Raw genomic sequence first — 22,345 nt, forward strand, 5'->3', positions numbered from 1 at the left:
TCACTGTTCATCCAATCGATTGGCTTCAGTTAGCAGCAGTAGCGAAGGAATCGCTCGATCGGGTTCAGTTAACATCCATCGATCGATCGCTCTGGTTCAGTAACGCGTAGCCTGCAGTGCAATCGCTCGGGTTCAGTTAGAGCCCACCGCCTCGCTCGGGTTCAGTTAGAGCCAACGCCTCGCACATACGCGCGTACGTGTATGAGAGAAACGTGCATCGCTTGGCCCCTGACCTCCCACCGTAACCGGGAACTCCCCGAAATTTTCCTCGCCCTCACTTCTACCACGGTTTTTTCCGTCATGGATGGCCCAAAGAATGTCATGCAGCAGCGTCTCCGGCCCGCCCAGGACGAAAAGCCCATTTTTTGTCATGATTTTTTGTCATAGAAGTAGGAGCCCACCACATCTATGATGATACCAGGTTTTGTCACAATTATCGTCATAGAAGTGTCATATGTATGACAGAATTTTTTTTCGTTCGGCCCAAAATGTCACGGATGTGTCTTTTTTTTGTAGTGCATCAAGGATAAAAAGATGGGTTTATATCATATTGCTTGAGTTTATCCCTCTACATCATGTCATCTTGCCAAATGCGTTACTCTGTTCTTATGAACTTAATACTCTAGATGCATGCTGGATAGCGGTCGATGTGTGGAGTAATAGTAGTAGGTGCAGAATCGTTTCGGTCTACTTGTCGCGGACGTGATGCCTATATACATGATCATGCCTAGATATTCTCATAACTATGTGCTTTTCTATCAATTGCTCGACAGTAATTTGTTCACCCACCGTAGATTATGCTATCTTGAGAAAAGCAGTGAAACCTATGGCCCCTGGGTCTATTTTCCATCATATAAGTTTCCGATCTATTTTATTTTGCAATCTTTACTTTCCAATCTATATCATAAAAATACCAAAAATATTTATATTATTATCTCTATCAGATCTCACTTTTGCAAGTGGCCATGAAGGGATTGACAACCCCTTTATCGCGTTGGTTGCAAGGTTCTTATTTGTTTGTGCAGGTACAAGGCGACTTGCGTGTAACCTCCTACTGGATTGATACCTTGGTTCTCAAAAACTGAGGGAAATACTTATGCTACTTTTCTGCATCACCCTTTCCTCTTCAAGGGAAAACCAACGCATGCTCAAGAGGTAGCAAGAAGGATTTCTGGCACCGTTGCCAGGGAGGCTTACGCCAAGTCAAGTCAAGATTTGGTCTCCCGCCAACGTGCGATTTCTGGCGCGATTGTCGGGGAGATCTACGCACAAGTCAAGACATACCAAGTACCCATCACAAACTCTTATCCCTCGCATTACATTATTTGCCATTTGCCTCTCGTTTTCCTCTCCCCCACTTCACTTTTGCCATTTTATTCGCCCTCATTTTCCGTTCGTCTCTTTTCGCTTGCTTCTTGTGTGCTTGTGTGTTGGATTGTTTGTCACGATGGCTCAAGACAATACTAAATTGTGTAAATTTTCCAATACCAACAACAATGATTTTCTTAGCACTCCGATTGCTCTTATTACCGATGCTGAATCTTGTGAAATTAATGCTGCTTTTCCTGAATCTTGTTATGCAAGATCAATTCTCTGGCCTTCCTAGTGAAGATGCGGCTACCCATCTAAACAACTTTGTTGATTTATGCGATATGCAAAAGGAGAAATATGTGGATAATGATATTGTTAAATTGAAGCTATTTTCGTTTTCGCTTAGAGATCATGCTAAAACTTGGTTTTCGTCTTTGCCAAAAAATAGTATTGATTCATGGAATAAGTGCAAAGATGCTTTTATCTCTAAGTACTTTCCTCCCGCTAAGATCATCTCTCTTAGAAACGATATTATGAATTTTAAGCAACTTGATCATGAACATGTTGCACAAGCTTGGGAGAGGATGAAATTAATGATACGTAATTGCCCTACACATGGTTTGAATTTATGGATGATTATACAAATTTTTTATGCTGGATTGAATTTTGCTTCTAGAAATCTTTTAGATTCGGCCGCGGGAGGCACTTTTATGGAAATCACTTTAGGAGAAGCTACTATCCTAGATAGTATTATGGTTAATTATTCTCAATGGCACACCGAAAGATCTACTAGTAAAAGGGTTCACGCAATAGAAGAGATTAATGTCTTGAGTGGAAAGATGGATGAACTTATGAAGTTGTTTGCTAATAGGAGTGTTTCTTCTGATCCTAATGATATGTCTTTGTCTACTTTGATTGAGAATAATAATGAATCTATGGATGTGAATTTTGTTGGTAGGAACAATTTTGGTAACAACGCGTATAGAGAAAATTTAATCCTAGGTCGTTTCCTAGTAATTCCTCTAATAATTATGGTAATTCCTACAACAACTCTTATGGAAATTTTAATAAGATGCCCTCTGATTTTGAGACTAGTGTTAAAGAATTTATGGTTTCGCAAAAGAATTTCAATGCTTTGCCTGAAGAAAAATTGCCTAAGATTGATGAGTTGGCTAGGAACCTAAGCATGATATCAATGAGTCTCTCAAAGCCATGAGAATTTCCATTGATGAGTGCAAGGAAAGAACCGCTAGGATGCGTGCTAAAAAGATTGCTTTATGAAAGCGTGTTCTTCTAGTTTTCATGATAATAAGGATGAAGATCTAAAAGTGATTGATGTGTATCCTATTAAATCTTTGTTTTGCAATATGAATCTTGATAATGATGGGACTGGAGATGAGTCAACTTTCGTTAAAAGGCGTCCCAATGATTCGGAGTTTTTAGATCTTGATGCAAAAATTGGTAAAAGTGGGATTGAAGAGGTCAAAACTTTACATAGCAATGAACCCACTATTTTGGATTTCAAGGAATTTAATTATGATAATTGCTCTTTGATAGATTGTATTTCCTTGTTGCAATCCGTGTTAAATTCTCCTCATGCTTATAGTCAAAATAAAGCTTTTACCAAACATATCATTGATGCTTTAATGCAATCTTATGAAGAAAAACTTGAATTAGAAGTTTCTATCCCTAGAAAAAATTATGATGAGTGGGAACCTACTATTAAAATTAAGATTAAAGATCATGAATGCTATGCTTTGTGTGATTTGGGTGCTAGTGTTTCCACGATTCATAAAACTTTGTGTGATGTGCTAGGTTTCCATGAATTTGATGATTGTTCTTTAAACTTGCATCTTGCGGATTCCACCATTAAGAAACCTATGAGAAGGATTAATTATGTTCTTATTGTTGCAAATAGGAATTATGTGCCCGTAGATTTTACTGTTCTTGATATAGATTGCAATCCTACATGTCCTATTATTCTTGGTAGACCTTTCCTTAGAATGATTGGTGCAATTACTGATATGAAAGAAGGAAATATTAGATTCCAATTTCCTTTAAGGAAAGGCATGGAACACTTTCCTAGAAAGAAAATTAAATTACCTTATGAATCTATTATGAGAGCCACTTATGGATTGCATACCAAAGATGACAATACCTAGATCTGTTCTTGCCTTTATGCCTAGCTAGGGGCGTTAAACGATAGCGCTTGTTGGGAGGCAACCCAATTTTATTTTTGTTTCTGTTTAGTAATAAATAGTTCATCTAGACTCTGGTTATATGTGGTTTTATGTTTTAATTAGTGTTTGTGCCAAGTAGAACCACTGGGAAGACTTGGGTGAAGTGTTTATGATCTTGCTGTACAAAACAGAAACTTTAGTGCTCACGAGATTAGCTGCCATTTTTTACTGGAGAGTGATTTTAGGTTGATTCTTTTTGCAGATGATTAATAGACAAATTCCTCACGTCCACCAATTTAGTTCAGAATTTTTGGCGTTCCATAAGTATTCGTTTGATACAGATTACTACAGACTGTTCTGTTTTTGACAGATTCTGTTTTTCTTGTGTTGTTTGCTTATTTTGATGAATCTATGGCTAGTATCGGGGGTATGAACCATAGAGAAGTTGTAATACAGTAGGTTTAACACCAATATAAATAAAGAATGAGTTCATTACAGTACCTTAAAGTGGTGGTTTGTTTTCTTATACTAACGGAGCTCATGAGATTTTCTGTTGAGTTTTGTGTTGTGAAGTTTTCAAGTTTTTGGGTAGAGATTAGATGGATTATGGAATAAGGAGTGGAAAGAGCCTAAGCTTGGGGATGCCCAAGGCAACCCAAGGTAAAATTCAAGGACAACCAAAAGCCTAAGCTTGGGGATGCCCCGGAAGGCATCCCCTCTTTCGTCTTCGTCTATCGGTAACTTTACTTGAGGCTATATTTTTATTCACCACATGATATGTGTTTTGCTTGGAGCGTCTTGTATGATTTGAGTCTTTGATTTTTAGTTTACCACAATCCTCCTTGCTGTACACACCTTTTGGGAGAGACACACATGGATCGGAATTTATTAGAATACTCTTTGTGCTTCACTTAAATCTTTTGAGCTGGATAATTTTGCTCTAGTGCTTCACTTATATCTTTTAGAGCACGGTGGTGGTTTTATTTTATAGAAATTATTGATCTCTCATTCTTCACTTATATTATTTTGAGAGTCCTATAAAACAGCATGGTAATTTTCTTTGGCTATAAAATTAGTCCTAATATGATGAACATCCAAGATGGGTATAATAAAAACTATCATATAAAGTGCATCGAATACTATGAGAAGTTTGATACTTGATAATTGTTTTGAGATATGAAGATGGTGATATTAGAGTCATGCTAAGTAGTTGTGAATTTGAGAAATACTTGTTCTAAAGTTTGTGATTCCCGTAGCATGCACGTATGGTGAACCGTTATGTGATGAAGTCGGAGCACGATTTATTTATTGATTGTCTTCCTTATGAGTGGCGGTCGGGGACGAGCGATGGTCTTTTCCTACCAATCTATCCCCCTAGGAACATGCATGTAGTACTTTGTTTCGATAACTAATAGATTTTTGCAATAAGTATGTGAGTTTTTTATGACTAATGTTGAGTCCATGGATTATACCGCGCACCTTTCGCCGGTATCATACACCCACCATATACCTTCCTCAAAACAGCCACCATACCTACCTATTATGGCATTTCCATAGCCATTCCGAGATATATTGCCATGCAACTTTCCACCGTTCCGTTTATTATGACACGTTTCATCATTGTCATATTGTTTTGCATGATCATGTAGTTGACATCGTATTTGTGGCAAAGCCACCTTCATAATTCTTTCATACATGTCACTCTTGATTCATTGCATATCCCGGTACATCGCCGGAGGCATTCACATAGAGTCATATTCTGTACTAAGTATTGAGTTGTAATTTTTGAGTTGTAAGTAAAGTGATGATCATCATTATTAGAGCATTGTCCCAAGTGAGGAAAGAATGATGGAGACTGTGATTCCCCCACAAGTCGGGATGAGACTCTGGACGAAAAATAAAAAACAAGAAGAAAAAAGAGGCCATAAAAAAAGAGAAACAAGCCCAAATAAAAAAATGAGAGAAAAAGAGAGAAGGGACAATGTTACTATCCTTTTACCACACTTGTGCTTCAAAGTAGCACCATGATCTTCATGATAGAAAGTCTCCTATGTTGTCACTTTCATATACTAGTGGGAATTTTACATTATAGAACTTGGCTTGTATATTCCAATGATGGGATTCCTCAAAATGCTCTAGGTCTTCGTAAGCAAGCGAGTTGGATGCACACCCACTTAGTTTCTTTTGTTGAGCCTTCATACACTTATAGCTCTAGTGCATCCGTTGCATGGCAATCCCTACTCACTCAAATGATATCTATTGATGGGCATCTCCATAGCCCGTTGATACGCCTAGTTGATGTGAGACTATCTTCTCCTTTTTTACTTCTCCACAACCACCCTTCTATTCCACATATAGTGCTATGTCCATGGCTCACGCTCATGTATTGCGTGAAGATTGAAAAAGTTTGAGAACATCAAAAGTATGAAACAATTGCTTGGCTTGTCATCGGGGTTGTGCATGAATTAAATATTTTGTGTGACGAAGATAGAGCATAGCCAGACTATATGATTTTGTAGGATAACTTTCTTTGGCCATGTTATTTTGAGAAGACATGATTGCTTTGTTAGTATGCTTGAAGTATTATTATTTTTATTTCAATATTAAACTTTTATCTTGAATCTTCCGGATCTGAACATTCATGCCACAATAAAGAAAATTACATTGAGAATTATGCTAGGTAGCATTGCACATCAAAAATTATGTTTTTATCATTTACCTACTCGAGGACGAGCATGAATTAAGCTTGGGGATGCTGGATACATCTCCAACGTATCTATAATTTTTGATTATTCCATGCTATTACATTATCTTTTTGGATGTTTAATGGGCTTTATTATGCACTTTTATAGTATTTTTGGGACTAACCTACTAACCAAAGGCCCAGTGCAAATTGCTGTTTTTTTTGCCTATTTCAATGTTTCGCAGAAAAGGAATATCAAACGGAATCCAAACGGAATGAAACCTTCGGGAGAGTTGTTTTTGGAACAAACGCAATTCAGAAGACTTGGAGTGGACGTCAAGGAAGCAACGAGGCAGCCACGAGGTAGGGAGGCGCGCCCAGGGGGGTAGGCACGCCCCCACCGTCGTGGGCCCCTCATGGCTCCACCGACCTACTTCTTTCGCCTATATATACTCATATACCATGAAAACATCTGAGAGCACCACGAAACCCTATTTCCACCACCGCAACCTTCTGTACCCGTCAGATCCCATCTTGGGGCCTTTTCCGGCGCTCCGTCGGAGGGGGAATCGATCACGGAGGGCTTCTACATCAACACCATAGCCTCTCCGATGATGTGTGAGTAGTTACCACAGACCTTCGGGTCCATAGTTATTAGCTAGATGGCTTCTTCTCTCCCTTTGGATCTTAATACAAAGTTCTCCTCGATTCTCTTGGAGATCTATTCGATGTTATTCTTTTTGTGGTGTGTTTGTCGAGATCCGATGAATTGTGGGTTTATGATCAAGATTATCTATGAACAATATTTGGTTCTTCTCTGAATTCTTATATGTATGATTTAATATCTTTGCAAGTCTCTTCGAATTATCAGTTTGGTTTGGCCTACTAGATAGATCTTTCTTGCAATGGGAGAAGTGCTTAGCTTTGGGTTCAATCTTGCGGTGTCCTTTCCCAGTGACAGCAGGGGCAGCAAGGCACATATTGTATTGTTGCCATCAAGGATAAAAAGATGGGGTTTATATCATATTGCTTGAGTTTATCCCTCTACATCATGTCATCTTTCCTAATGCGTTACTCTGTTCTTAAGAACTTAATACTCTAGATGCATGCTGGATAGCGGTCGATGTGTGAAGTAATAGTAGTAGATGCAGAATCGTTTCGGTCTACTTGTCGCGGACGTGATGCCTATATACATGATCATGCCTAGATATTCTCATAACTATGCGCTTTTCTATCAATTGCTCGACAGTAATTTGTTCACCCACCATAGATTATGCTATCTTGAGAAAAGCCACTAGTGAAACCTATGGCTCCCGGGTCTATTTTCCATCATATAAGTTTCCGATCTATTTTATTTTGCAATCTTTACTTTCCAATCTATATCATAAAAATACCAAAAATATTTATCTTATTATCTCTATCAGATCTCACTTTTGCAAGGGGCCGTGAAGGGATTGACAACCCCTTTATCGCGTTGGTTGCAAGGTTCTTATTTGTTTGTGCAGGTACAAGGCGACTTGCGTGTAACCTCCTACCGGATTGATACCTTGGTTCTCAAAAACTGAGGAAAATACTTACGCTACTTTGCTGCATCACCCTTTCCTCTTCAAGGGAAAACCAACGCATGCTCAAGAGGTAGCAAGCTCCCCGTTTATTTTTGATATGTTCCTAGAGAAAAACTATGTTGAAAGATGATAGTAGCAATGATACGGACTAGGTCCGTCATCTGAGGATTATCCACATTGCTGCACAGAAGAATTATGTCCTTGATGCACCGCTAGGTGACGGACCTATTGCGGGAGCAGATGCAGACGTTATGAACGTTTGGCAAGCTCGGTATGATAACTACTTGATAGTTTAATGCGCCATGCTTTACGGCTTAGAACCGGGACTTCAAAAACATTTTGAACGCCATGGAGCATATAAGATGTTCCAAGAGCTGAAATTGGTATTTTAGACTCATGCCGAGTCGAGAGGTATGAGGCCTCTGACAAGTACTTTGCCTACAAGATGGAGGAGAATAGCTCAACCAGTGAGCATGTGCTCAGATTGTCTGAGTACTAAAATAAGTTGAATCAAGTAGGAGTTAATCTTCCAGATAAAATAGTGATTGACAGAGTTCTCTAGTCACTATCACCAAGTTACTGGAACTTCGTGATGAACTATAATATGCAAGGGATGACGAAAATGATTCCCGAGCTCTTCGTGATGCTGAAATCAATGAAGATAGAAATCAAGAAAAGCATCAAATGTTGATGGTTGACAAGATCAAATGTTGATGGTTGACAAGACCACTAGTTTCAAGTAAAAGGGCAAGGGAAAGAAAGGGAACTTCAAGAAGAATGGCAAGCAAGTTGCCACTCCCATGAAGAATCCCAAAGCTAGACCCAAGCCTGAAACTGAGTGCTTCTACTGCGAAGGAAATGGTCACTGGAAGCGGAATTGCCCCAAATCCTTGGCGGATAAGAAGGATGGCAAAGTGAACAAAAGTATATATGATATACATGTTATTGATGTGTACTTTACTAGTGTTTATAGCAACCCCTCAGTATTTGATACTGGTTTAGTTGCTAAAGAGTAGTAACTAAAAATAGGAGTTGCAGAATGAACACAGACTAGTTACGGGCGAAGTGACGATGTGTGTTGGAAATGATTCCAAGGTTGATAAGATCACCATCACACACTCCCTCTACCTTCGAGATTAGTGTTGGACCAAAATAAATGTTATTTGGTGTTTGCATTGAGCATGAATATGATTGGATCATGTTTATTGAAATACAGTTATTCATTTAAGTCAAAGAATAATTGTTGTTCTGTTTACATGAATAAAACCTTCTATGGTCATACACTTAATATAAATGGTTTATTGAATCTCGATCATAATGATACACATATTCATAATATTGATGCCAAAAGATGCAAAGTTGATAATGATAGTGCAACATATTTGTGGCACTGTCGTTTAGGTCATATTGGTGTAAAGCGCATGAAGAAACTCCATGCTGATGGGCTTTTGCAATCACTTGATTATGAATCACATGATTCTTGCGAACCATGCCTCATGGGCAAGATGACTAAGACTCCGTTCTCCGGAACAATGGAGCGAGCAACAGACTTGTTGGAAATAATACATACTGATGTATGCGGTCCGATGAGTGTTGAGGCTTGTGGGGGTATCGCTATTTTCTAATCTTCACAGATGATTTGAGCAGATATGGGTATATCTACTTGATGAAACATAAGTCTGAAACATTTGAAAAGTTCAAAGAATTTCAGAGTGAAGTGGAAAATCATCGTAACAAGAAAATAATGTTTCTACGATCTGATCGCGGAGACGAATATTTGAGTTACGAGTTTGTTCTTCATTTGAAACAATGTGGAATAGTTTCGCAACTCACGCCACCCGGAACACCACAACATAATGGTGTGTCCGAACGTCATAACCGTACTTTATTAGATATGGTGCGATCTATGATGTCTCTTACTGATTTATCACTATCATTTTGGGGTTATGCATTAGAGACAACTGCATTCACGTTAAATAGGGCACCATTTAAAATCCATTGAGACGACACCATATGAACTATGGTTTGGCAAGAAACCCAAGTTGTCATTTCTTAAAGTTTGGGGTTGCGATGCTTATGTGAAAAAGTTTCAGCCTGATAATCTCAAACCCAAATCGGAGAAGTGCGTCTTCAAAGGATACCCAAAAGAAACTGTTGGGTACACCTTCTATCACAGATGCGAAGGCAAGATCTTTGGTGCTAAGAGTGGATCCTTTCTAGAGAAGGAGTTTCTATCGAAAGAAGTGAGTGGGAGGAAAGTAGAACTTGATGAGGTAATTGTACCTTCTCTCGAATTGGAAATTAGCTCATCACTGAAATCAGTTCCAGTGATGCCTACACCAATTAGTGAGGAAGTTAATAATGATGATCATGAAACTTCAGATCAAGTTACTACCGAACCTCGTAGGTCAACCAGAGTACGATCTGCACCAGAGTGGTACGGTAATCCTATTCTATAAGTCATGTTACTAGACCATGATGAACCTACAAACTATGAGGAAGCGATGATGAGCCCAGATTCCGACAGATGGCTTGAGGCCATGAAATCTGAGGTAGAATCCATGTATGAGAACAAAGTGTGGACTTTGGTGGAATTGCCCGATGATCGGCAAGCCATTGAGAATAAATACATCTTCAAGAGGAAGACGGACGCTGATAGTAATGTTGCTATCTACATAGCTCGACTTGTCGAAAAGGGTTTTTGACAAGTTCAAGATGTTGATTACGATGAGATTTTCTCACTCGTATCGATGCTTAAAGTCTGTCCGAATCATGTTAGCAATTGCCACATTTTATGAAATCTGACAAATGGATATCAAAACTGCATTCCTTAATGGATTTATTAAAGAAGAGTTGTATATGATACAACCAGAAGGTTTTTTCAATCCTAAAGGTGCTAACAAAATGTACAAACTCTAGCGATCCATGTATTGACTAGTGCAAGCATCTCGGAGTTGGAATATACGCTTTGATAAGTTGATCAAAGCATATAGTTTTATACAGACTTACCGTGAAGCCTGTATTTACAGGAAAGTGAGTGGGAGCACTACAACATTTCTGATAAGTATATGTGAATGACATATTGTTGATCGAAAATAATGTAGAATTTTTTGGATAGCATAAAGGAGTGTTTGAAAGGAGTTTTTCAAAGAAAGACATCGGTGAAGCTGCTTACATATTGAGCATCAAGATCTATAGAGATAGATTAAGACGCTTGATATATTTTTTCAATGAGTACATACCTTGACAAGATTTTTAAGTAGTTCAAAATGGAACAGTCAAAGAAGGAGTTCTTGCCTGTGTTGCAAGGTGTGATGTTGAGTAAAGACTCAAAACCTGACCACGGAAGAAAATAGAAAGAGAATGAAAAGTCATTCCCTATGCCTCAGCCATAGGTTCTATAAAGTATGCCATGCTATGTACCAGACCAATTGTATACCCTGCCCTGAGTTTGGCAAGGGAGTACAATTTTGATCTAGGAGTAGATCACTGGACAGCGGTCAAAATTATCCTTAGAGGACTAAGGAAATATTTCTCGGTTATGGAGGTGATAAAGAGTTCGTCGCAAAGAGTTACATTGATGCAAGCTTTTACACCGATCCGGATGACTCTGAGTCACAATTTGGATACATATTGAAAGTGGGAGCAATTAGCTAGAGTAGCTCCGTGCAGAGCATTGTAGACATAGAAATTTGCAAAATACATATGGATTTGAATGTTGCAGACCCGTAGACTAAAATTTATCTCACAAGCAAAACATGATCACACCTTAGTGCTCTCGGGTGTTAATCACATAGCGATGTGAACTACATCATTGACTCTAGTAAACCCTTTGAGTGTTGGTCACATGGTGATGTGAACTGTGGGTGTTAATCACATGGTGATGTGAACTATTGGTGTTAAATCACATGGCGATGTGAACTAGATTATTGACTCTAGTGCGAGTGGGAGACTGAAGAAAATATGCCCTAGAGGCAATAATAAAGTTGTTATTTATATTTCCTTATATCATGATAAATGTTTATTATTCATGCTAGAATTGTATTAACCGGAAACTTAGTACATGTGTGAATACATAGACAAACAGAGTGTCACTAGTATGCCTCTACTTGACTAGCTCGTTGAATCAAAGATGGTTAACTTACCTAGCCATAGACATGAGTTGTCATTTGATTAACGGGATCACATCATTAGAGAATGATGTGATTGACTTGACCCATTCCGTTAGCTTAGCACTTGATCGTTTAGTATGTTGCTATTGCTTTCTTCATGACTTATACATGTTCCTATGACTATGAGATTATGCAACTCCCGAATACCGGAGGAACACTTTGTGTGCTATCAAACGTCACAACGTAACTGGGTGATTATAAAGATGCTCTACAGGTGTCTGCAATGGTGTTTTTTGAGTTGGCATAGATCGAGATTAGGATTTGTCACTCCGATTGTCGGAGAGGTATCTCTGGGCCCTCTGGGTAATGCACATCACTATAAGCCTTGCAAGCAATGTGACTAATGAGTTAGTTGCGGGATGATGCATTACGGAACGAGTAAAGAGACTTGCCGGTAACTAGATTGAACTAGGTATTGAGATACAGATGATCGAATCTCGGACAATTAACATACTTATGACAAAGGGAACAACATATGTTGTTATGCGGTTTGACCGATAAAGATCTTCGTAGAATATGTAGGAACCAATATGAGCATCTAGGTTCCGCTATTGGTTATTGACCGGAGATGAGTCTCGGTCATGTCTACATAGTTCTCGAACCCGTAGGGTCCGCACGCTTAACGTTCCGTGACGTTCCGTGACGATCGGTATTATGAGTTTATGTGTTTTGATGTGCCAAAGGTTGTTCGGAGTCCCGGATATGATCACGGACACGACGAGGAGTCTCGAAATGGTCGAGACATAAAGATCGATATATTGGATGACTATGTTTGGACATCGGAATGGTTCCGGGTGAGTTCGGGCATTTACCGGAGTACCGGGAGGTTACCGGAACCCCCCGGGAAGTATATGAGCCTTATTGGGCCATAGTGGGAGAGAGGAGAAGGGAGCCTAGGAGGGGGCGCCCCCCCCCCCAAGCCCAATCCGAATTGGGTGGGGGGCCAGCCCCCCCCCCTTTCCTTCCTCCTTCCTCCCCCTTCCTTCCTCTCCTAGTCCAACTAGGGAAAGGGGGGAATCCTACTCCCGGTGGGACTAGGACTCCTCCAGGGCGCGCCATAGAGGGACGGCCCTCCCCCCCTCCTCCACTCCTTTATATGCGGGGGAGGGGAGCACCCCATACACACACAAGTTGATCATTGTCTTAACCGTGTGCGGTGCCCCCCTCCACCATAATCCACCTCGATTATATCGTCGTAGTGCTTAGGCGAAGCCCTGCACCGGTAGCTTCATCATCACCGTCATCACGCCGTCGTGCTGACGAAGCTCTCCCTCGACACTCAGCTGGATCGGGAGTTCGTGGGACGTCACCGAGCTGAACGTGTGCAGATCGCGGAGGTGCCGTACTTTCGGTACTAGGATCGGTCGGATCGTGAAGACGTACGACTACATCAACCGTGTTGTCATAACGCTTCCGCTTTTGGTCTACGAGGGTACGTAGACAACACTCTCCCCTCTCGTTGCTATGCATCACCTAGATGGATCTTGCGTGTGCGTAGGATTTTTTTTGAAATTACTGTGTTCCCCAACAGTCCGGGCATGGTTGGTGGCTCCGAGGGCCTTGGTCGGTGCAGATCATGGTTGCCGAGATGGCGAACGCGAGGTTGGCTGCCTGGGTGGCCCACGCGCTCGACGGCGAGATTCGGCAGGCCGCGTTTGTTCGAGGGAGGGGATGGAGGCGGCCGCAGGGAGGCGACTGGCACTCACACTTGGGGAGGGAGGCGGCCAACGCTGGGGGAGGGAGATGGTCAGCGCTGGGGAAAGGGACGCGACGGCGCACTGTGGCGGCAGTAGGTGCTCGTGGAGGAAGGAGAGATGCGGGAGCGGGGGCGGCGGCGGCGTAGAACTCTAGACAAAAGATCGAAGCCGGTAGAGGGAGGAGTGGCGGCGTCCTGATGATCCACGACGGCCGCGTCTTGGTGATCCGCTTCGACGGCGACAGTCGCCGGGTCGCGGCGTCGTCTCTCCAGATCGGCGGCGGCGTCTGCGGCTGCGTGACGAGGAGTAGCAGCTTGGGATCTCTAGGACGATAGGAGTGTTTATTTTGCGGGGTGTTTTTTTTTGTTGCATGGGATGGGGTGGGGGGAGGGGACGAAAAAAGACCGGAAAAATAAACCGGACGAAAGTGATGAGACAAAAAAACCTAAACGCAATTCTACCAAGTGCTCCATTAAAAATAGAGATCATAAAATTACCTATAACTTTCCAACATAACGTCTGTTTTGCTAGTACTCCTACATGCAGCCAGCAAAATATTAACTTGTGTTTTGCTAGTACATTCGGCGAGGAACATATGATTACAAACTGCATGCAATCCAACATCTCATCTAGCTGATTTACGTGCAACATATTAGTACATGATACATGCACGTACACGCTCACATGCATTTACTAATTAGTAATGCAGCTGGGTAATCACCAACTCGCTGATTAGCACTGGAACAATTTCCCCACGCGGACCGTGGTGCCAATTGGATAGAGAACACATTCTTCCTCTTTACCTAACAACGATTGATAAAAGCGCCAGCTTTCAGACCCAGCGATGATAAAAGCACAGCCGACCGACGGTGCCATCCATTTTGGAAAAACTCGACGCCTGACTTTGACGCCTTTTCACCAGTCCCCACTCACCAGACCCATCCGGCCAAGCTTCACCAACCCCCGGCTCCGAGCCCTATTTATAGCCCTCACTTCTGCTCTCCATGAAACCAAGCAGCCCTGCGCCATTACAAGACTCACAGATTACATCATTTGCACCGGCTGTACTAGCTTGATCATCACAATAATGGCCTCCACCAACAGCTGGACCCACGAGATCGAGTCGGCGGTCACCGCACCGCGCCTCTTCCGCGCTGGCGTCATGGACTGGCACACCCTGGCTCCCAAGCTCGCGCCGCAAATTGTTGCCAGTGCCCACCCTGTTGAGGGAGAAGGCGGTGTCGGCAGCGTCAGGCAGTTCAACTTCACCTCAGGTATGCATCACAGACAACTGCAGTCTGGTATACACATGGTAAAAGCATAACACAGAGTTGATCTTGCAGCCATGCCCTTCAACCTCATGAAGGAGAGGCTCGAGTTCATTGACGCAGATAAGTGCGAGTGCAAGTCGACTCTTATCGAGGGCGGTGGCATCGGCACGGCAATCGAGACAGCCACTTCGCACATCAAGGTGGAGCCGGCAGCAAACGGTGGGAGCGTAGTGAAGGTGGAATCGACATACAAGATGCTTCCAGGCGTGGAGGTGAATGATGAGATTACCAAGGCCAAGGATTCTGTCACGGCCATCTTCAAGGCCGCCGAGGCCTACCTCATCGCCAACCCAGACGCCTACAACTAAATCAGTTGAGAGGGATTAAATATGATTATGTTCTCCCTGGTTTGATTTTTGTGTGCTTTATTCCTGAATAATAAGGCTGCTCCAATCTCCAAGTAGTGATGCGAGAGCACTAAGCAGAGTGTGGACCTGAGAAGTTTAAAAGTTGTGTATTTGTAACTATCAAAGGGAGCTGTTGTTTGATGATATTGCTGCTTGCTTATGTATATCAGTTTTGCTAGAACTCATCTAGATGAGATTTAATTTGGTCTCATTCACCTTTTATAGCCATTGAATGTGATGCTATAAGATGCGTGTGTGCTGACGTGGGTTGTATCCGTTCTTGTTTTCTAAGTGAATGAGACCAAATTACGTCTCATCTAGATGAGTTCTAGGTACTCCCTAGGTATATTCCTCATGATTTTGTATGGGAATAAAAGGAAGTATGTGAAACACATAAAAGGAAATGAAAGTTTATGGGCCAAGGAAGTCTTATGTTTGATCGAGTGAATATAATTTCTTTTGCTCTTTTCAAATATAGGAAGAAACAACTTGAATGTATATGTTATTTTATTTTTGCCATTACTTTTTGCCAAGGCCCTCTATTAGGCCCATGCAGTTTCTTTGGTTGTAGCTTTGCTGACGACTCATCATTTCCTCTCACAGCGAGCGACTCAGAAGCCATGGGACGCCACCTACATCTCCAACCCTCTCGCTGCCACCTGGGAGTTTCAGGCGATGGGGATGGCAAGCTGTAGCAGATCGGAGTTGGTGCCAACTGCGGATGTGCGGTCAGGTGACGACGGTGTTAGACCTGCGGTGCTTAACAACAATGCTGCATGTGCCAACGATGTCCGAAGGTCCCCCGAGACATGGTCCTAGATGGCGGCGGGCTGACTTTTGGTTCGGCTTTGGCGTAAAACAACATTGGACTCTTGGATTAGGCCAGTAAGGTTGAGCCCAAGGGAGTTGGCCAAGACGGTGATGACTCCTCCGCAGGTGATGACGCCTTACGTCTGGTTTGCTTGGTGGGTGAGGTGAAGTAGAAGAATTGCGTCTAAGTTTGGCATGACGCCGATATTGGGGTTTGCGGCCTTCCCAAGGGTGAGCATATCTTCTTCCTTAACCTTTTAACATAATACAAACATAGATGCCCATATATACGCACATACACTCACCCTATGAACACATGAACACACACGGTATCCCTATGAGCACCTCCAAGATATTTATCCGACACAACATCTTAAGATTGATAAAGTCACCACGGGCGTCTTCATAGTCGAAGGGAACGTCTCCTCCCAGCAAACCAACATCGTTGGAAAGCCTGCAATAAATCCCAAAAATGCAAGCACCAATACTAAGTCTAGGACTTGAACCCAGATGGACTGGTTTCCCCACAAGGAACTTAACCACTGATCTCTCAGTTCGCTCTTCATTAATTTTTTGATACTTCTCCAGATGCATGCAACATGTTAGTGATAACATAATAGAAATATTGGATAGTCGCACACTCAATGCAACTGGCCCTATGCTTATGGCCTTCAAAACTCATCTCCTCGAATAAATGTGCTGGAGGCAGGTGTAGCACATCGTGGGACGTAACGACCGTGGCCGTCATTGTTGGTGAAACCAAAGTGAGTGCACCCCTAGGTTAAGGACATGTCAGAGCTTTTTTCCATGAGACGAAAAGTAATCTGGTCTTCGTTGCTCGTGGGATTAAGCCTGAAGCGTCTAGACTTCCGGAGCAGGGCAAAAACCCTAACCGACCCACACCTAAAAACGAAGCAATATCCCTCCCACCGTCAAGGCCGGGGTCAACCATGCCTCCATGGCCCTAAAGGCCACATGAGACAAGGAACCGATGAAAGCGCCGACATGAGGTAGGAAAAGCTAATCACTTGTGCGCCCAAGTCATGAGATGAAGTGGTAGATTCTTAGGCCTACTCAATGACCCTTTCATTTACTAGTTTTTAAATGAATTTAGGGACTGGCATGACAAGATTCGCCTTTTTATTGACCTTCAGTTAGATCTGTGGTTGCAAACAATTTTTTGTTCGAAGGAAACGGCAAACTCTTTTCCTCCTTCATAGTTAATGGACATAAAGACAAGCACCAAAGAGCCTACCCACATCTCAAATGCAACCCATCTAAGGGCATCTCCAACAGCAAACATCAAACAGACTCCTCTATTTGTCCAAACAAGTTCATTGACAGTCGGCGAGGCGCTGGCCATCCAAAGGTAGCCCCCAAAAGACCCCTACTTGTATGCCCCTCCTCTCTTTTTTTGAATTCATATTTCACCTAACATTGTAATAATTCTAAGATTAATATTAGAATGCAACAATAATTCAAATAATAAATATTTCAATGCAACAATAGTTCAAATATAAATATTCAATCCAAATATAAAGTTTCCAAATAACATAGTTCAATTTATTCAACACTTGATATCCTGGCGTTGAACCCTTGGATCTGAGAACATGCTTCTTCGCCTTCTCCATTTCTTCAAGACGCCATCATTATCGCCGTTTCATTGTCTTCCCCCTCATCATGTGACGAAGAAGAACCCATGAACTCCTCCTTGTAAAAGTACTCCTTGTCTAGACCCATCGTGTTTGCCTGATACTATACAACGAAGACGTGGAAAAATGAATTATGGAATTTGACCAAACACTTGTCGTGCCATGTGTCCGACATGGACGACAACGGTTGGGGTAGATGGTACAAGGGCGAGTGCTGTACCAGATACAATGCAAGGTCCTTGCTTAGTTGCTTGAAAAATAGACCAAGTTTTGTTCAGCATTAGTTTTTGTTTTTATAGTAGACGTGCCTAAGTGCTATACAAATAAAAAGCATGAATGCTTAAAATCCATTTTCACAGGCATCTCTCTAATCAGCTTGCATTGTACATGGTCAAAGATGATAAAGCGTGATATACAATGGTTTTGCATTTAAAAAAAAAAAGGGACAATAACGTGTTTTGCCAGCACATGCGGCGAGCAGAATATGTTACAAACGAATGCGACCCAGCATCTCAACTAGCTGATTTACGTGTAATGATACATGTACACGCTCACAGGCATTTGTTAATGGGTAATGCAGCTGGCTAATCACCACGCAGACCCTGGTGCCAATTGGGGAGAGAACACATTCTTCCAGTTTAATTAAAGATTGACAAAAAAAAGACAAAAGCGCGAGCTTTCAGACCAACAATGATAACGAGCCTCGCCGACAGACGGTGCCATCCATTTTGGAAAAACTCGACGCCTGGCTTTGGCGCCTTCACCAGTCTCCACTCACCAGACCCATCCAGCCAAGCTTCACCAACCCCTCGGTTTCGAGCCAATATTTATAGTGCTCACCTCTGCTCTCTAGGAAACCAAGCAGCCTGCGCCACTACAACAGTCACAGGCTCACATCTCACCTCATCAGCACCGGCTGTACTAGCTTGATCATCATAGCAATGGCCTCCACCAATAGCTGGGTCCATGAGATTGAGTCGTCGGTCGCTGCATCGCGCCTCTTCCGCGCCGGTGTCATGGACTGGCACACCCTGGCCCCCAAGCTCGCACCGTAGATGGTCGCCAGCGCCCACCCCGTTGAGGGAGAAGGCGGCATTGGCAGTGTAAGGCAGTTCAACTTCACCTCAGGTATGCATCACAAACAATTCATGTCACCTGCAAAGTGATACACATGGTCAAAGCATAAAACACAGTTGATCTTGCAGCCATGCCCTTCGACCTCATGAAGGAGAGGCTCGAGTTCATTGATGTGGACAAATGTGAGTGCAAGTCGACCCTCATCGAGGGTGGTGGCATTGGCACAGCGATCGAGACGGCCACGTCGCACATCAAGGTGGAGGTGGCAGCCAACGGCGGGAGCGTGGTGAAGGTGGAATCGACGTACAAGCTGCTGCTAGGCGTGGAGGTGAATGATGAGATTACCAAGGCCAAGGATTCTGTCACGACCATCTTCAAGGCCGCCGAGGCCTACCTTATCGCCAACCCAGACGCCTACAACTAAATCATTTGAAAGGGATATATGATTATGTTGTCCCTGATTTGATTTTTGTGTGCGTTCTTCCTGATCTAATAAAGCTGCTCCAACCTCCAAGTAGTGACGCGAGCGAACTGAGCACGGTGTGGACTTGAAAAGTTTAAACTGTGTGTATTTGTAACTATCAAAGGGTGCTGTTGTTTGATGATGTTGCTGCTTGCTTATGTATATTCCTCATGATTTTGTATGTGAATAAAAGAAAGTATGTGAAACACATAAAAGGAAGTGGAAGTTTATGGGCCAAGAAAGTCGTATGTTTGCTCGAGTTAATATAATTTCCTTCTCAAATATAGGAAGAAACAGTTTGAATGTATATGTTATTTTATTTTATTTTTCCATCAATTTTTTTGCCAAGTCCCTCTATTAGGCCCATGCAGTTTCTTCAGTTGTAGCTTTGCTGACGACTCGTCCTTTCCTTTCGAGACGAGCGACTCAGAAGCCCTGGCCGCCGCCTATAGATGGCAACTGCGGATGTGCGGTCAGGCGACGGTGGTTCTAGACCTGCGGCGCTGAACAACAATGCTGCGTGCCAACGGCGTCTGGAGGTCCCCCAAGACAGTGTCCTCGATGGCGGCGGGCTGACTTTTGGTTTGATTTTCGCGTAAAACAACATTGGACTCTTCATTTAGACTGGGTTTATGGAGTCTTTGTGTGTTGATCGGAGCTGTGAGGGGACGCGGCGACGTTGCTACAATTTAGGAATAATGTCTCCCTGTCATATCCCCGTTTCATCGGTGCGCTTAGTGTCGATGGAGGGCGTGTGGAGGTGTGTCTTCAACGGATCTTTGTGGAACTGGTCGGCTTTGGCCCCAGTGGGTTCCTCTGTATTCGGTTGGTGTTCGTGGTCTTTGGAGTTTATACATGCTTGTTTGAGCGTTTTCATCTCCAGAACGGGTTTGGGTGGGTCCAGGCTGCCGGAGTCAGACAGAGAGGACGCCCTAACTTATCGGTCTTGAAGATTCTGGCCCAAATTAGGGGTCCGCGTCCTAAAAGTGCTAGAACAGTCAAGTCCAAACATCTGGGGCCGAAATGAAGGTCTGCGTTGGAGATGCCCTGACCATCTCTTGCATAAAACTCTGACTAGAACAGAGCAAGGCCACCGGTTAGTTGCTTAAAAAATAAACCATGTTTTGTTGAACATCCTTTTTTTTTATAGTAGACGTGCCTAAGTGCTATACAAATATAAAGCATCAATGCTTAAAACAATCAGGCGTCTCTTTAATTAATTCGCTTGCATTGTACTTCCTCTGTAAAGAAATATAAAAGCGTTTAGATCACTACTTTAATGATCTATAAACACTTATATTTCTTTATGGAGGTAGTACATGGTCAAAGATGATAAAGCGTGATATGCAATGGTTTTGCATTAAAAAACAATAACGTGTGTTTTGCCCGCACACGCGGCGAGCAAAATATCGTTACAAACGAACGCAACCCAGCATCTCAACCAGCTGATTTACGTGTAATGATACATGTACACGCTCGCATGCATTTGTTAATGGGTAACCGAGCTGGCTAATAATTAATCACCTACTAGCACTAGAACAATTTTCCCACGCGGACCGTGGTGCCAATTGGATAGAGAACACATTTCTTCTCCTAACTAAAGATTGACAAGCGCTTAAAAATAACACTAAAGAATGACACAAGCGCGAGCTTTCAAACCCAGCAATGATAAAAGGTTAGCCGACCGACGGTGCCATCCAATTTGGAACAACTCTTTGGCGCCTTCACCAATCTCCACTCACCAAACCCATTCGGGCCAAGCTTCACCAACCCAGCTCCTTGCTCCTATTTATAGCGCTCACTTCTGCTCTCCAAGAAATCAAGCAGCTCTACGCAATTACAACAGTCGCAGCTCACATCATTTGCGCCGGTTGTACTTGTACTAGCTTGATCATCATAGCAATGGCCTCCACCAACAGTTGGACCCACGAGATCGAGTCGCCGGTCGCTGCACCGCGCCTTTTCCGTGCCGGTGTCATGGACTGGCACACCCTGGCCCCCAAGCTTGCGCCACAGATCGTCGCCAGTGCCCACCCCGTTGAGGGAGAAGGCGGCATCGGCAGTGTCAGGCAGTTCAACTTCACCTCAGGTACGCATCATATACAACTCATATCACCTGCAGTCTGGTACACATGGTCAAAGCATAACACAGAGTTGATCTTGCAGCCATGCCCTTCAACCTCATGAAGGAGAGGCTCGAGTTCATTGACGCGGAGAAGTGCGAGTGCAAGTCGGCCCTCATCGAGGGCGGTGGCATCGGCACAGCGATCGAGACGGCCACGTCGCACATTAAGGTGGAGCTGGCAGCAAACGGCGGGAGCGTGGTGAAGGTGGAATCGACATACAAGCTGCTGCCAGGCGTGGAGGTGAAGGATGAGATCACCAAGGCCAAGGACTCTGTCACGGCCATCTTCAAGGCCGCTGAGGCCTACCTTATCGCCAACCCGGATTCCTACAACTAAATCAGTTGAGAGGAATCATACATGATTATGCTGTCCCTAGTTTGATTTTTGTGTGCTTTCTTCCCGTCTAATAAAGCTGCTACAACGGTCCAGCCTCCAAGTACTGACGCGAGAGCAGTGAACATAGTATGGACTTGAGAAGTTTAAAAGTTGTGTATTTGTAACTATCAAAGTTTGCTGTTTGTTTGATGATGTTGCTGCTTTTTTTTGGTATATTCCTCATGATTTTGTACTGGAATAAAGGAAGTATTGAAACACATAAAGAACTTGTATATATATTTCGAATTGGAAGTTTATTGGCCGAGAAAGTCTTATGTTTGCTCGACTAAACATAATTTCATTTGCTCTTTTCAGATATGGAAGAGACAGCCCGTTGAATGTATATGCCATTTGCTCTTATTATTGACATATCTTTTTTCGGCAAGTGTCTCTATTAACACATGTAGCTTCTCCTGCTGTAGCTTTGTTAATGTTTCAACTTCCAAGCTGTAAGAGTTCAGCCAAGGCTCAGGTTTCTCCTGAGGAACAAGGCTTAGAGATTGGCAAAACATAACTCTCTCCATTCATTTATCTACGGTGTATAACTTTTGGCACG

The 22,345-nt window shown here is 42.8% G+C and overlaps 2 protein-coding genes and 1 pseudogene across 2 annotated transcripts; all 3 read left to right on the forward strand.

Moving 5' to 3' along the window:
* Positions 1-14,631: 14,631 nt before the first annotated feature.
* Positions 14,632-15,430, forward strand: LOC123167243 (pathogenesis-related protein 1). The gene is made up of 2 exons (XM_044585075.1): positions 14,632-14,882; positions 14,952-15,430. The coding sequence occupies exons 1-2, from the start codon at positions 14,696-14,698 to the stop codon at positions 15,245-15,247; spliced, it is 483 nt and encodes a 160-aa protein (XP_044441010.1). The 5' UTR covers positions 14,632-14,695; the 3' UTR covers positions 15,248-15,430.
* Positions 15,431-18,643: 3,213 nt separating this feature from the next.
* On the forward strand, positions 18,644-19,513 carry LOC123169871 (pathogenesis-related protein 1-like; annotated as a pseudogene).
* Positions 19,514-21,126: 1,613 nt separating this feature from the next.
* LOC123168937 (pathogenesis-related protein 1) lies at positions 21,127-22,046 on the forward strand. Its single transcript, XM_044586800.1, has 2 exons — positions 21,127-21,377; positions 21,455-22,046. The coding sequence occupies exons 1-2, from the start codon at positions 21,191-21,193 to the stop codon at positions 21,748-21,750; spliced, it is 483 nt and encodes a 160-aa protein (XP_044442735.1). The 5' UTR covers positions 21,127-21,190; the 3' UTR covers positions 21,751-22,046.
* The last annotated feature ends 299 nt before the right edge of the window (positions 22,047-22,345 follow it).

Source organism: Triticum aestivum, chromosome 7D (assembly GCF_018294505.1).
Source record: "Triticum aestivum cultivar Chinese Spring chromosome 7D, IWGSC CS RefSeq v2.1, whole genome shotgun sequence".
Taxonomy (NCBI): domain Eukaryota; kingdom Viridiplantae; phylum Streptophyta; class Magnoliopsida; order Poales; family Poaceae; genus Triticum; species Triticum aestivum.